The 15,552-nt window shown below is 44.7% G+C and overlaps 1 protein-coding gene across 3 annotated transcripts in view; it reads right to left on the minus strand.

Moving 5' to 3' along the window:
• parpbp (PARP1 binding protein) overlaps window positions 1–15,552 on the minus strand; it is a 65,005-nt gene that overhangs the window by 9,693 nt on the left and 39,760 nt on the right. For all 3 annotated transcript variants that reach the window (XM_068050144.1, XM_068050146.1, XM_068050145.1), the window contains exons 7-9: window positions 7,676–7,859; window positions 6,329–6,510; window positions 4,351–4,435 (exon numbers count right to left, since the gene is read on the minus strand). In XM_068050144.1, coding sequence (XP_067906245.1) covers window positions 4,351–4,435; window positions 6,329–6,510; window positions 7,676–7,859 — 451 coding nt within the window. The remainder of the gene's footprint in view (window positions 1–4,350; window positions 4,436–6,328; window positions 6,511–7,675; window positions 7,860–15,552) is intronic.

The following is a 15,552-nucleotide window of genomic DNA, read 5'->3' on the forward strand; positions in this document are numbered from 1 at the left end:
CTGCCAAGAATCCTGTCTTTAAGCCTGTATTCCACATTCAAATTCGACCTTCCAAAATGAATCACTTCACACTTTTCCAGGTTGAACTCCATCTGCCACTTCTCAGCCCAGCTCTGCATCCTGTCAATGTCCCGTTGCAACCTACAACAGCCTTCCACACTATCCACAACTCCAGCAACCTTCGTGTCATCGGCAAACTTGCTGACCCAGCCTTCCACTTCCTCATCCAAGTCATTTATAAAAATCACAAAGAGCAGAGGTCCCAGAACAGATCCCTACGGAACACCACTGGTCACCGAGCTCCATGCTGAATACTTTCCATCTACTACCACCCTCTGACTTCTATGGGCCAGCCAATTTTGTATCCAGACAGCCAACTTTCCCTGAATCGCATGTCTCCTTACTTTCTGAATGAGCCTACCATGGGGAACCTTATCAAACGCCTTGCTAAAATCCATTTACACCACATCCACTGCTCTTCCTTCATCAATGCGTTTTGTCACATCCTCAAAGAATTCAATAAGGCTTGTGAGACATGACCTGCCCCTTAAAAAGCCATGCTGACTGTCTCTAATCAAACTATGCTTTTCCAAATAATCATAAATCCTGTCTCTCAGAATCCTCTCCAATAATTTGCCCACTACCGATGTAAGACTGACTGGTCTATAATTCCCAGGGTTATCCCTATTCCCTTTCTTGAACAAGGTGGTGGGATTCGAACCCATGTCTCCAGATCAATACCCTGGGTCTCTGGGTTACTTGTCCAGTGATAATACCACTACGCCACCGCCTCCCCTTAAGCAGTCAGACAGGATAGAAGTTAAAAATTACATCCAGAAGATGGCCTCCCCAACAGTGCAGCACTCCCTCATTACTGCTTCCCTACCTCCCTCCCAAACAGTGCAGCACTCCCTCAGTTCTGCAATGAAGTGTCAGCCTTGCTTATGTGCTCAAGTCTCTGCAGTGGGGCTTGAACACACAATCTTCTGAGCCAAGCTGACAGACAGGTGGAGAAAGACAAGGAGGGATAATGTACCACAATAACGGTCATGTAGGATATCACTGGTGACTGACTAGGGCAGTCTTAGCACTGGTGATAATGGTCTATTCAGTTCTGCAGCACACAAGGAATTTCGGAAAAGTAAAGCCAAGATAATAATAAATTTTCTATAAAAAAATCATAGGATACGCCCAAGAACTGCCACACAATAGCACTGAAACCAGATGACTAAAAAAAAAGGCAAAATTAGAGTATAAGAGTAAACTAGCAAGAAATATAAAACTGACAGTAAAAGCTTCTACAAATATATGAAAATGTAGAGAGTAGCTAAAGTAGTCGTTTGGTAGTGCAGAACTTGAGTATTGCTGAAGAGAGACATGCTGTCGAAGCTTTGCACCTTGTAGTCATCAGGACAATCTGCAAGAATACGACTAAGGGAAAACAACAATTTTATACTGAATGAGAAGAGAGTGCTGATTGGTTGGCAAGTGAACTCTGATTGGTAAAGGCATTGTCATGGAGAATGTACCAGTTTACAGTGACTGACAGTTAACTGCCAAGCTTTGTTTGAAATTTAAGCCAGACAGCCTGACTCTGGTCAAGGCATTGCCCTGAGGAATGAACCAGCGAATGGCTGTCACTCATTTTGTTTAGCTGAAACAGGTATTTTCAGCAATACTTAAGTAGCTAAAGTGTTGGTCCCTTACAGGATGAGACTAGGAAATTAATAATGGGAAACAAGGAAATGGCAGAGACTTTGAACAAGTCTTTTGCATCGGTCTTCACAATAGAAGACACAAAAAGCATCCCCAGAATAGGAGAAAATCAAGAGGCAAAAGGGAGGGAGGAAACTAAAACAACCACCACTAGAGAAAAAGTACTAGGAAAAATAATGGGATGAAAGGCTGAAAAGTCCTCTGGATGTGATGGCCTGCATCCTAGGGTCTTAAAGGAAGTGGCTTCAGAGATAGTGGATGCATTGGTTGTAATCTTCCAAAATTCCCTAGATTTTGGAAAGATCCCAGTGGATTGGAAAACTGCAAATGTAACACCTCTATTCCAGAAAGATTGGGGGGTGGGGGAAGAAACAGAAAGCAGGAAACTACAGGCCTGTTAGCTACCATCTGTCATTGGGAAAATGTTAGAAGCCATTACTAAGGAAGTAGCAGCAGGACATTCAGAAAATCATAATGCACTCAGACAGACAGAGTCAAGAAGGATTTATGAAAGGGAATTTGTGTTGTGAAAAATTTATCAGCGTTTTTGAGGATGTAACAAGCAAGGTGGATAAAGGGGAACCAGTAGATGTAGTGTATTTGGATTTCCATTCGATAAGGTGCCACATCAAAGATTACGGCACAAGATAAGAGCTCATGGTGTTGGGGGTAATAAATTAACATGGATAGAGGATTGGCTAATAGAAAACAAATAGAGTTGAGATAAATGGGGCATTTTCAGGTTGGCAAACTGTAACTAATGGAGTGCCACAGGGATTGGTGCTGGGGCCTCAACTATTTACGATCTATATTAATGACTTGGATGAAGGGACAGAGTGTATTTGTAGCCAAATTTGCTGACAATACAAAGATAGGAAGGAAAGCAAGTTGCAAGGGGGGTATAAAGTGTCCGCAAAGAGATATAGATAAATGAGCGTGCAAAATTTTGGCAGATGGAGTATAATGTGGGAAAATGTGAGATTGTCCACTGACAGGAAGAATAGAAAAGCAGATTATTTACGTGGAGAGAGACCGCAGAATGCTACGGTACAGAGGGACCTGGATGTCCTTGTACATGAATCTGAAAAAGTATGCAGATACAGCAAGTAATTAGGAAGGCAAATGGAATGTTGGCATTTATTGCAAAGGGGATGAAGTATAAAAGTAGGGAAGTCTTGCTACATTTTTTTACTCACGCATTCATGGGATGTGGGAGTCACTGGCCAGGCCAGCATTTATTGCCCATCCTCAATTGCCCTCGAGAAGATTGTGGTGAGCTGCCTTCTTGAACCGTTGCAGTCCTTGGGGTGTATGTACACCCACAGTGCTGTTAGGAAGGGAGGTCCAGGATTCTGACCCAGCGACAGTGAAGGAACGACGATATAATTCCAAGTCAGTATGGTGTGTGGCTTGGACGGGAACTTGCAGGTAGTGGTGTTCCCATGTATCTGCTGCCATTGTCCTTCTAGGTGGTAGAGGTTGTGGGTTTGGAAGGTGCTGTTGAAGGAGTCTTTGTGATTTGCTGCAGTGATATTGTAGATGGTACACACTGCTGCCATTGTGTGTCGGTAGTGAAGGGAGTGAATGTTGAAGGCGGTGGAAGGGGTGCCTATCAAGCGGGCTGCTTTGTCCTGGATGGTGTTGAGCTTCTTGAGTGTTGTTGGAGCTGCACCCATCCAGGCAAGTGGAGAGTATTCCATCACACTCCTGACTTGTGCCTTGGAGAGGATGGACAGGCATTGAGGAGTCAGAAGGTGAGTTACTCGCCTCAGAATTCCCAGCCTCTGACCTGCTCTTGTAGCCACATTATTTATGTGGCTGGTCCAGTTCAGTTTCTGGTCAATGGTGACCCCCAGGATGTTGCAGGGCATTGGCGAGACTGCACCTAGAGCATTGCGTACAGTTTTGGTCTTCTTACTTTAGGAGGGATATATTTGCATTGGAAGCAATTCAGAAAAAGTTCATTATGCCGATTCCTGGGATGAAGGGGTTTATCTTATGAGCAAAGGTTGGGCCTATACTCATTGGAGTTTAGAAGAATGAGAGGTGATCTTATCGAAACATACAAGATTCTGAGGGGGTTTGACAGGGTTGATGCGGAGAGGATGTTTCCCCTCCTGGGGGAATCTAGAACTAGTGGACACAGTTTCAAAATAAGGGATCTCCCGTTTAGTGCTGAGATAAAGGAGGCATTTCTACTCTCAGATGGTCGTTAGTATTTGGAATTCTCTTCCCTAGAGAGCAGTGGAGGCTGGGTCATTGAATGCCGAGTAAGACAGATTTTTAATTCACAAGGAAGTCAAGGGCTATGGGGGCAGGCAGGAAGGAAAGTGGAGTTAAGGCCACAGTCAAATCAGCCATTATCTAATTGTATGGTGGAGCAGGCTTCAGGGGCTGAATGGCCTACTCCTATTTCTTATGTTTTACATAAGAACAATGAAAATTGTCTCCAAACATACAGGATTAAGAAACATCCCCAAAAATACTTCTATTTTCTTCCAAAAATAAAAGGCAGACACATCATGAACTTTGAAATGCATATCAGCAGTAGTACACAGCAGAACTTCACAATAGAAGAACATTCCTTTTATGAAATAGAACATATTACCTTAATGCAGTAGAATTTAACATTACCTTAGCGAGGTTTCCTTCCTGGATTCTTTTCTGAATGCGATGATGCAAGGGTTTTGGAGATAAGCCACTTGATTGCTTTGGAGATCTAGAATTAAAATGATTTGGAAGGTTTAATTCCAAAAGGTTAGCATGGTGGCACTCTGATGGAGCTATACCATGCGATGCCAGCCTGTGTGGACATAGCTTGCCAACATACAGAAGTGCCAACCCTCAGCTGCATTGCAATGGGAGAAGCTGAATGGGCCACCTCCTCGCAGGAGGGGTGGGGATTTGGGAGAAAGAAAAGATCAAAGATGAAATCATCGCTGTGTTGTGCTGGCGCATGCCTTAACAGTACCCCTCACCCACCTCAAAATGTGAATTGTGAAGGAGATGAGGCTAAACCAAAGCATTTGAAGCAGTTTGTTGTTAAAACTGTGCCAGCCTTTTAGGGACAATCCCACAAATATCATCCTTGATGATGGCAACTTGCATTTTTGAAGTGCCATTAAAGTCGTAAACCATCTCAAGGTGATTCACTGGAGCATAAATCAGAGAAAAATTAATACAGAGTCAAAAGGAGGAACTATTAGGAGAAGTGACCAAAAGTTTAACCAAAGAGGTAGATTTTAAAGGAGAGACTTAAAAGGAAGAAAGGAGGGGTCTGGAGAGGAAATTCCAGAGCTTCGGGCCTAGACAGCTGAAGACCCAGCCAGAAGAGGTAAGTGGGGGATCTACAAGAGGCCAGAATTGAAGGAGTTCAGAGATCTCGGAGGATTGTAGGGCTGGAGCTGGTTGCATAGATAGGGAGTGGCGAGGCAATGAAGGGATTTGAAAACAAGGATGAACTAGTGCAGGTTATCAAGCACAGGGAGGATGGGTGAACAGGAATTGGTGCAAGTTGAGAATATGGGCAGAGCTAAAACATTTCCAGAGGGTGCAAGATGGAAGGTTGGTGAGGACAGCACTGAATAGTCAAGTCTACAGGTCACAAAAGCATGTACAGCTTCAACTAAGGAGCTAACACCAGCCCAGGTGATGGGCTGAATGAACTCTTGGTATTTTCAGGAATGTCAAAGTATTTTCCCTTGGTTCTTCCATTATTCTCAATGAAATGAATCATGCAATGTCCCAGCACAGAACCGCTAACAGTAATTTTTGTTTTCACAAGTTACTCAGTCTAATCCTGCACATTCCCTCTACCTTTTCATATTCCTTTCTTTTATACAAAAATATTTATGCACAGCTTCAAAAGCTTGCAGTGGAAAATTCAAACCATCTTCAGTGCAAAGCATTATAAGAGTAAATTCAGCTACACATTGCTCTGGTTATGTCTTACCCAGTGGCTGACTTTGCATTCCTACCGGGGGAAGCACCACTACACGGGAGCACAGCATTGCTGGACTTATCCTTTAATATTGATGCACTATCAGGACCTATCATAGCTCCAATTATTGAGCAGTTCAGGATTACTGTGCACCATATGCTCTTCTGTTCTTCATTGGACTGTACAATGTCAGCTGTGCCTCAGCGGGTAGCACATTTGCTTTAGAGCCATGACGCTTGTGGGTTCAAATCCCACTCCAGACACTTGAGCACATACTCCAGGCCGACTCAGTGCAGTAGTGAGAGAGTGCTGCACTGTCAGAGGTGATGTCTTTTAGATGAGACCAAGGACCCATTTACCTTCTAAAGTGGATGCAAAAGACCCTATTGCACAATCTTGAAGAGCAGGGAGGATCTCCCCTGTGTTCTGGCCAGTACTTGTCCCTCAGCCAACATCAGTAAAACGGATTATCTGGTCATTATCACATTGCTGATTTGGGATCTTGCTGTGTACAGATTGGTTGCCGTGTTTCCTACATTACAACAATGACTACATTTCAGAAATACCTCATTGGCTGTAAAGCACTTTGGGATGTACTGAAAGTCACTATAAAAACACAAGATCTTTTTTTTATTGCTAAAGACGTTGACTGAAATCTATTCCACTTCATACCTGAACAGTGTCAGCATGCATGGTATTCCAATGATGTTATCACCCTGCTCAGCTCCATATAGCAGCTCAGCCTTGCTTTTGCTTGGAGGGTGAGCTGCTTCTTCATCTAGTAGGGCTACGAAGGCTTTCAGAGTGCTCCTACCACCATATGCTGTGGCATGGTTGATGGCATAAGCTTTGGGCTAACAATTAAAAAAAAAAATAGTGTTCAAAGGAAAGACCACCAATCATAGAATGATACAGCACAGAAGGAGGCCATCGGGCCCATCATGCCTGTGCCAGCTATTTGAAAGAGCTATCCAGTTTGTCCCATTCCCCTTGCTTTTACCCCATAGCCCTGCAATTTTTTTGTTTTTAAATATGTATTCAATTCCCTTTTGAAAATTATTGAAACTGCTTCCACCACACTTTCAGGCAGCGCATTCCATTTCTTCTCATCTTCCCTCTGCTTCTTTTGCCAATTATCTAAAGATCCAACTATCTTTTCATGTGGCTTTCAACGTCTGTTGGTATTTACATTTATCTAGAAATTCATCTTGGCAAAAAGCAGGTCCCTCAATAAATTACTTTTGAAGTGTAGGGACTGTTGTGTCAACAAATTAAGCAGCCGTTCTGATCTTGCAATGTCTCAAAAGCATGTGATAGAGGGTTTTTTAAATTATGAAAGGACAGGATGGGATGGTGCAGATGGAAACAGGCCATTTATAGTGGTTGAGGGGTCCAGGATGAAGGGAGTTAGGTTCAAAGTTACATGCAAGACATTTAGGGCAGATAGCAGGAGAAATTTGTTTTTAACATACTCTGAAACTTGCTGCCTAAAAACACCTTCATTTACACACTCACCTGATTATTCTGTTAACTGCAATAAAATTCCAGCAGTACTGCCCAGGAGGTGGGGGTTTAAGATTAAAATTAACCCCATCACCTTCGCTTTCTTCTCAATCATTAACTTCACTGAATTACAATTGACAAATGCAAAAACTTAAAATAGAAACCAGTTTGGAATACCCAATACAGGAGGTTTAAAATTTAAATTCATTTTGTATAAGTAATTTAAAGTGAATACATTTTTTAGGCAGTTAACAAGGGAGTATCCCACGGAGAATTTGAAAGTCAATGATACAATTTATACATAGGAGCTGTTGCAAAGTGAAATTAAAGGTCTTTTCAAGTCAGTTGGACTCAACTTTTGTTTCATAAATAGCAAATACATTAGTGACACAGCCTGCCTTTTTGGTTTAATCAGGGGATTAACTCGAATCCATGTCATACATGAATTGCATTAAAGAAAAGGGGAGCGATGATCTGAAGCAAAGCAGTGGGAGATTGAGCAGAAAGAACCATTACCCGTGCAGGACTGACGCCAGTTGTAGTTTCATCTGCGGACTCGCGCTGAGAGTTGACGACTTTATTAATTCTCGTCGTTAGTTTTTCTGCAACTTCCTCAGTGGCTTTGCAGAATGGACTCTCACTACTTCGACTCTTCAACAATCGTCTTTTGATGGCAGACAGAATCTGACAACCTGCAACGCTGAAAAGAAAGAAAAAGGGTCATCCTGGATGGTCTTCCTCAGCACTCCTGACCAGTCTCTCACCTTCTATCCTCCGTAAATTTGAACTCATCCAAAACTCTGCTGGGAGTGTCCTAACTCACACCAAGTCCTATTCGCCCATCATCACTCCATGCTCAGATTAATAAATGATTTTAAAATTCACATCCTTGTTCTCAAACCCCTTCATAGCTTCGCCCCTCCCGATCTCTAATCTCCTCAAACACTCCAAGATCTCGGTGCTCCTCCAGCTCAGTCCTCTTAAGCACCTCTGATTTTAAAATCGCTTCACCACTGGCAGCCATGCCTTCAGCTGCTTAGGTCCTAAGCTCGGAAATTCCACTTCTAAACCTCTCCAACTCCCTACCTCTCCCTTGCCCTTCACACTCCTTGAAACATCCCACTTTGACCAAGCTTTTGATCACCTGTCCCAATATCTATGTGGCTCAGAGTCAAATTTTCTTTTTAATTCGTTCATGAGATGTGGGCGTTACTGGCCAAGCCAGCATTTATTGCCCATCCCTAATTGCCCTTGAGAAAGTGGTGGCGAGCTGCCTTCTTGAACCGCTGCAGTCCATTTGGGGTAGGTATACCCACAGTGCTGTTAGGAAGGGAGTTCCAGGATTTTGACCCAGTGACAGTGAAGGAATGGCAATATAGTTCCAAGTCAAAATGGTGTGTGACTTGGAGGGGAACTTTCAGGTGGTGGTGTTCCCATGTATTTGCTGCCCTTGTCCTTCTAATTGGTAGAGGTCGCGGGTTTGGAAGGTGTTGTCTAAGGAGCCTTGGTGCATTGTTGTAGTGCATCTTGTAGATGGTACACACTGCTGCCACTGTGCGTCGGTGGTGGAGGGAGTGAATGTTTGTAGATGGGGTGCCAATCAAGTGGGCTGCTTTGTCCTGGATGGTGTCGAACTTCTTGAGTGTTGTTGGAGCTGCACCCATCCAGGCAAGTGGAGAGTATTCAATCACACTCCTGACTTGTGCCTTGTAGATGGTGGACAGGCTTTGGGGAGTCAGGAGGTGAGTTACTCGCCTCAGGATTCCTAGCCTCTGACCTGCTGTTGTAGCCACAGTATTTATATGGCTACTCCAGTTCAGTTTCTGGTCAATGGTAACCCCTAGGATGTTGATAGTGGGGGATTCAGTGATGGTAATGCTGTTGAACGTCAGGGGGAGATGGTTAGATTCTCTCTTGTTGGAGATGGTCATTACCTGGCACTTGTGTGGCGCAAATGTTACTTGCCACCTATCAGCCCAAGCCTGGATATTGTCCAGGTCTTACTGCAATTCTACATGGACTGCTTCAGTATCTGAGGAGTTGCGAATGGTGCTGAACATTGTGCAATCATCAGCGAACATCCCCACTTCTGACCTTATGATTGAAGGAAGGTCATTGATAAAGCAGCTGAAGATGGTTGGGCCTAGAACACTACCCTGAGGAACTCCTGCAGTGATGTCCTGGAGCTCAGATGATTGACCTCCAACAACCACAACCATCTTCCTTTGCACTAGGTATGACTCCAGCCAGTGGAGGGTTTTCCCTGATTCCCATTGACCTCAGTTTTGCCAGGGCTCCTTGATGCCATACTCACTCAAATGCTGCCTTGATGTCAAGGGCAGTCACTCTCACCTCACCTCCGGAGTTCAGCTTTTTTGTCCATGTTTGAACCAAGGCTGTGATGAGGTCAGGAGCTGAGTGGCCCTGGCATAACCCAAACTGAGCATCACTGAGCAGGCTATTGCTAAGCAAGTGCTGCTTGACGGCACTGTTGACGACACCTTCCATCACTTTACTGATGATTGAGTAGGCTGATGGGGCGGTAATTGGCTGGGTTGGACTTGTCCTGCTTTCTGTTCAGGACATACCTGGGTAATTTTCCACATTGCAGGGTAGATGCCAGTGTTGTAGCTGTACTGGAACAGCTTGGCTCGGGGCACGGCAACTTCTGGAGCACAGGTCTTCAGTACTATTGCCGGAATATTGTCAGGGCCCATGGCCTTTGCAGTATCCAGTGCCTTCAGTCGTTTCTTGATATCACATGGAGTGAATCGAATTGGCTGACGTCTGGCATTGTGATGCTGGGGACTTCAGGAGGAGGCCGAGATGGATCATCAACTCGGCACTTCTGGCTGAAGACTGTTGTAAATGCTTCAGCCTGATCTTTCGCACTGATGTGCTGCGCTCCCACATCATTGAGGATGGGGATATTTGTGGAGCCACCTCCTCCAGTTAGTTGTTTAATTGTCCACCACCATTCACGGCTGGATGTGGCAGGACTGCAGAGTTTAGATCTGATCCGTTGGTTATGGGATCGCTTAGCTCTGTCTATAGCATGCTGCTTATGCAGTTTGGCACATAGATAGTCCTGTCTTGTAGCTTCACCAGGTTGACACCTCATTTTGATGTATGCCTGGTGCTGCTCCTGGCATGCTCTCCTGCACTCTTCATTGAACCAGGGTTGGTCTCCTGGCTTGATGGTAATGGTAAAGTGGGGGATATGCTGGGCCATGAGGTTACAGATTGTGGTTGAGTACAATTCTGCTGCTGATGCCCCACAGTGCCTCATGGATGCCCCACAGTGCCTCATGGATGCCCAGTTTTGCATTGCTAGATCTGTTTGAAATCTATCCCATTTAGCACGGTGGTAGTGCCACACAACACGATGGAGGGTATCCTCAATGTGAAGGCGGGACTTCGTCTCCACAAGGACTGTGCGGTGGTCACTACCAATACAGCCATGGACAGAAGCATCTGTGGCAAGCAGATTGGTGAGGACGAGGTCAAGTACGTTTTTCCCTCGTTGGTTCCCCCACCACCTGCCGCAGACCCAGTCTAGCAGCTATATCCTTTAGGACTCGGCCAGCTCGGTCAGTAGTGGTACTACCGAGCCACCCGTGGTGATGGACATTGAAGTCCCCCACCCAGAATGCATTTTGTGCCCTTGCCACCCTCAGTGCTTCCTCCAAGTGCTGTTCAACATGGAGGAGTACTGAGTCATCAGCTGAAGGAGGGTGGTAGGTGGTAATCAGTAGGAGGTTAACTTGCCCATGTTTGACCTGATGCCATGAGACTTCATGGGGTCCGGAGTCGATGTTGAGGACTCCCAGGGCAACTCCCTCCCTCCTATATACCACTGTGCCACCACCTCTGGTCGGTCTGTCCTGCCGGTGGGACAGGACATACCCGGGGATGGTGATTGCAGTGACTGGGATATTGTCTGTAACATATAATTCCGTGAGTATGACTATGTCAGGCTGTTGCTTTACTAGTTTGTGGGACAGCTCTCCCAATTTTGGCACAAGCCCCCAGATTTTAGTAAGGAGGACTTTGCAGGGTCGACAGGGCTGGGTTTGCCGTTGTCGTTTATGGTGCCTAGGTCGATGCCGGGTGGTCCGTCCGGTTTCATTCCTTTTTATTGACTTCTTAGCAGTTAGATACAACTGAGTGGCTTGCTAGGCCATTTCAGAGGGCATGTAAGAGTTAACCACATTGCTGTGGGTCTGGAGTCACATGTAGGCCAGACCAGGTAAGGACAGCAGATTTCCTTCTCTAAAAGGACATTAGTAAACCACATGGGTTCTTACAACAATGATTTCACAGCCATCATTAGACTAGTTTTTAATTCCAGATTTATTAATTAAATTCAAATTCCACCTTCTGCTGTGATGGAATTTGAACCAATGTCCCCAGAGAAATACCCTGGGTCTCTGAGTTACTAGTCCAGTGATAATACCACTACGCCATCGCCATTGCTTGATAATGTTCCTGTGAACTCCTTGGAACATTTTTTTGTGTTAAAGACACTATATCAATACAGGTTGTTGTTGTACTATGTCATCATTAACTTGTATTGACCTTCGTGCATGGAAGTTCCTCAACCATTGTCTGGAGCGATTACATAAACTAGACTTGCATTCCACTGAAATGTAGAAGGTGAAGGAATGATTTGATTGAAATTCATTAGTATTTCAAAAGTGTAAATAAAGAAAAAAAAAGAAAACTTTTCCACTGGTTGCAGGGAGAGTCCAGGACAAAAGGGACATGACCTTAAAATAAGACCATGCCATTCAGAAGGTATGCTAAGGAAGACATCTTCATGCAAAGAATGGTGGAACTCCTCTCACAAAATGCAGATGTTAGCTCAATTAATAAAATCAGAGGTTGATAAATTTTTGTTGCACAAGGTCATAAAAGGATACAGAACCAAGGCAGGCGGATGGAGTTAAGATACAGATCAACCACAATCTCACTGAATGGCAGCACAAGCTCAAGGAGCTGAAAGGAACAGGAGGCAGCCAATCTTCCAAAAATTTGTGCTTTGATCATTTCTTTCCGGCTTTAGTTAAATTTATCCTCATTTCTGACATTTCCCTCATTTGTAAATCCTAATGTAATTTCTAGAACAGTACCAGCACACAAGAGACCACTTATTTATCAAATTCTATTTACTCGTTCCTGCACTATTGAATTTGTGGACTTGCCATGTGTGGAATCAGGTGCAAGCCCAGATACTACTAGCGTGATACCACTGGGTGCAGTCCCTTTAAAATACATTTACACTATCCATGGGACCTCTCTGGGCTGAGACCAGAGCTCCTCACTCATTGTAGGTAGAACATGTACAACATAGCGTCGACCAAATTGCTATTTACAAATGCCTTTATGAGACAGGGTACAGTACTGCAGTGGTTATGTTACTGGGCGGCACAGTGGTGCAGCGGATAGCACCGCAGCCTCACAGTTCCAGCGACCCAGATTCGGTTCTGGGTACTGCCTGTGCGGAGTTTGCAAGTTCTCCCTGTAACCACGTGGGTTTCCTTCGGGTGCTCCAGTTTCCTCCCACAGCCAAAGACGCGCGGGTTGATAGGTAAATTGGCCATTATAAAAATTGCCCCTAGTGTAGGTAGATGGCAGGAGAATTGAGGGAAGGTGGGTATGAGGGGGAAATTGGGATTAATGTAGGATTAGTATAAATGGGCAGTATGGACTCAGTGGGCCAAAGGGCCTGTTTCAGTGCTGTATTCTCCATGACTCTCTGGATTAGCAATTCAGGGGCCTGGACTAAATGATTCAGGGAACACGAGTGCAAACCTCTCCTTAGCAGTTTGAGAATTTCAATCCAGTTTTAAAATTCTGGAACAACTCTGACCACGAAGCAGTCAGATTTTAAAAACACCCAAACAATTCACTAAACGCCCCTTTGGGAAGGAAAGCTGCTGTCCTTACCCAGTTTGGGACTCCAAGCCCCCCACACACAAATGTGGTTGAATCTTTACTGCCCTCTGAAGTATCTGAGCAAACCTCTCAGTTGATCAAAGTGGCTGACCACCACCTTCTCAGGTCAACAAGGGATGAGCAATGGTTCCAGACTCTCCAGTGAGGAGAAAACAGCCTCTCAGCATCGACCCTGTCAAACCCCAAGAATTTTACACGCTTCATTGAGATCACCTCTCATTCTCCTAAACTCCAGAGAATGTTGGCCCATTCTATCACTCAATCACCATCTCATGTCAGCAAATCAATGTAATGAACAGAATATTTGGTCATTAATTGTTTGTGGGATCTTGCTGTGCACAAATTGGCTGCTTTTTCCCCCTGTATTACAAGTGACTACACTTCAAAATTACTTCATTAGGTCGTCTAGAGGTTGTGAAAGGCACTATAGAAATGCAAGCCTTTCTTTCGAAGGAGCAAAGGAATGTTTTAAACAGCAGAGGCCCCCTTACTTATTAAAAACACACGCACCCCACAGTCAACATAGTGTAGTCTAATTGATTCCAGAGAAAATGTGGAGGAATAGACAAAGTTACTACTTAACAGCCAAGACTTAATAAAGGTTAAATAATGATTACCAGCACAATTAAAATGCTGTTGCTTTACCCCTGGGAAACCCTGAAAGTAATGGTTGGATTGGAAAAGGATATTAAACTACACAGCCTGATAGAGCTGGACCCTGACCTCAAAACTCAAGATATTTGGCCAATTTCAAATTGTGCAATAATTGACAGATTAAAAAAACCAAATGCAAGGCTTACTGACGGATTCTGCTGATGTCCCTCAGCGTTACTGGGAAGTCAGGGCAATGCCACCATTCTGACCAGATGGGTTTGCCAAACAAAACAATGTTGGACAAAATGGTCGAGCCACTGCAGCACTGAGATTAAAGGCCCCAACACTCAGCCCATTCCCGCTTCCCAGTCACCTTTATTGGACAAATGGTGCTAACCATTTGCATTAGAATCACTCAAAAGGTGCCACTTATTAAAAAAAAAAAGTACGTTTATGTAGCACTTTTCACAATCCCAGGTTGGCACAAAGCACTTTACAGCCAATTAATTAGATTGAAGTGTACTCACTGTTTATAATGCAGGAGCCAATTTGCACACAGCAAGCTCCAACATGCAACAATGTAATATGGCCAGTTCATCTGTTTTTGTAGGGATTTTAGTCGAGGGATAAATATTGGCCAGATCCCAGGAGAACTCCCCTACTCGTCTTTGAATAGTGCCCTGGGAGCTTTTACTTCCACCTGAAGAGTTTAACATTCCATCTGAAAGAGAACACCTCAGTGCCAGCCTTGACTACATGTTCAAGTCTCTGGAGTGGGACTTGAGCCACAACCTTCTGACTCAGAGGCCAAAATTCAGGAGTCTGGGAAAGGGTCAAGAGGAGTGGGCATTTGATGGTTCATCTGGGGCAAGCCGTGTGCCTCCTCCCACCTCTTTCCCATTGGCATCAAGTCCAGAAACATTAGTCAATGCTCGCCAAGCCTTGACAGGGCAGGCGGGTGAGTGAAGTGGACCCTTGATACCCCTCCCCAGGGCTTCCTGGCCCCCTCGTGGCACTCTGAGCAGAATGCTAACTGGAGGACTGGGAAGCGGAACTCCAAGATAGGAAGTCACTGCCCCACTGTACAAGAAGAAGATGAATATCATCTACACCTTCCAAAGAAGAGAGGAGCAGCACCTCATCTTTCGATTAAGCACTTTACAGCCTTCCAAACTCAACATGGAGGTCAACAATTTCAGATCAAACCTTCCATTTTTATCTTCCCCACCCACCCACAGACAGCTGCTGTTGGTGACGATTCTGCTTTTCCCCATTTACAGCTCCTCTAGGCCCATGTTTTGTTTCTTTACTGGTGACATTACCACTTCCCTTTTGTGCTACACCATCATTTCATCCCTTTTGCTTTTTAATTACTTCTGCCTTCCACCCCATCAGACCTTCCATAGAACCACAGAAAAAGTACAGCACAGAAGGAGGCCATTCATCCCATCGTATCCGCATTGGCCCAATAAACTAGCTGCCCAAACTAATCCCACCTTCCAGCACCTGGTCCTTAGCACTGCTGGTTACAGCACTTCAGGTGCATGTCCAGGCACCTTTTCAAAGAATTAAGGCTCTGTCGCCACCACCATTCCTGACAGTGAATTCTAGACACCCACCACCCTCAAAAAAGTTTCCCCTCATCCTTCCCCCAATCACCTTAAGTCCGTGTCCCCTGGTAATTGACCTCTCCACTAGGGGAAACAGGTCATTCCAGTCTCCTCTGTCTAGGCCCCTCAATTTCATAACCTCAAATCAAAATCACACCTCAGCCTCCTCTGTTCTAAGGAAAACAACCCTAGTCTACCCAATCTTTCCTCATAGCTGCAAGCCTCAAGCCT

The sequence above is a fragment of the Heterodontus francisci genome, chromosome 18, assembly GCF_036365525.1.
Source record: "Heterodontus francisci isolate sHetFra1 chromosome 18, sHetFra1.hap1, whole genome shotgun sequence".
In the NCBI taxonomy this organism is placed as follows: Eukaryota; Metazoa; Chordata; class Chondrichthyes; order Heterodontiformes; family Heterodontidae; genus Heterodontus; species Heterodontus francisci.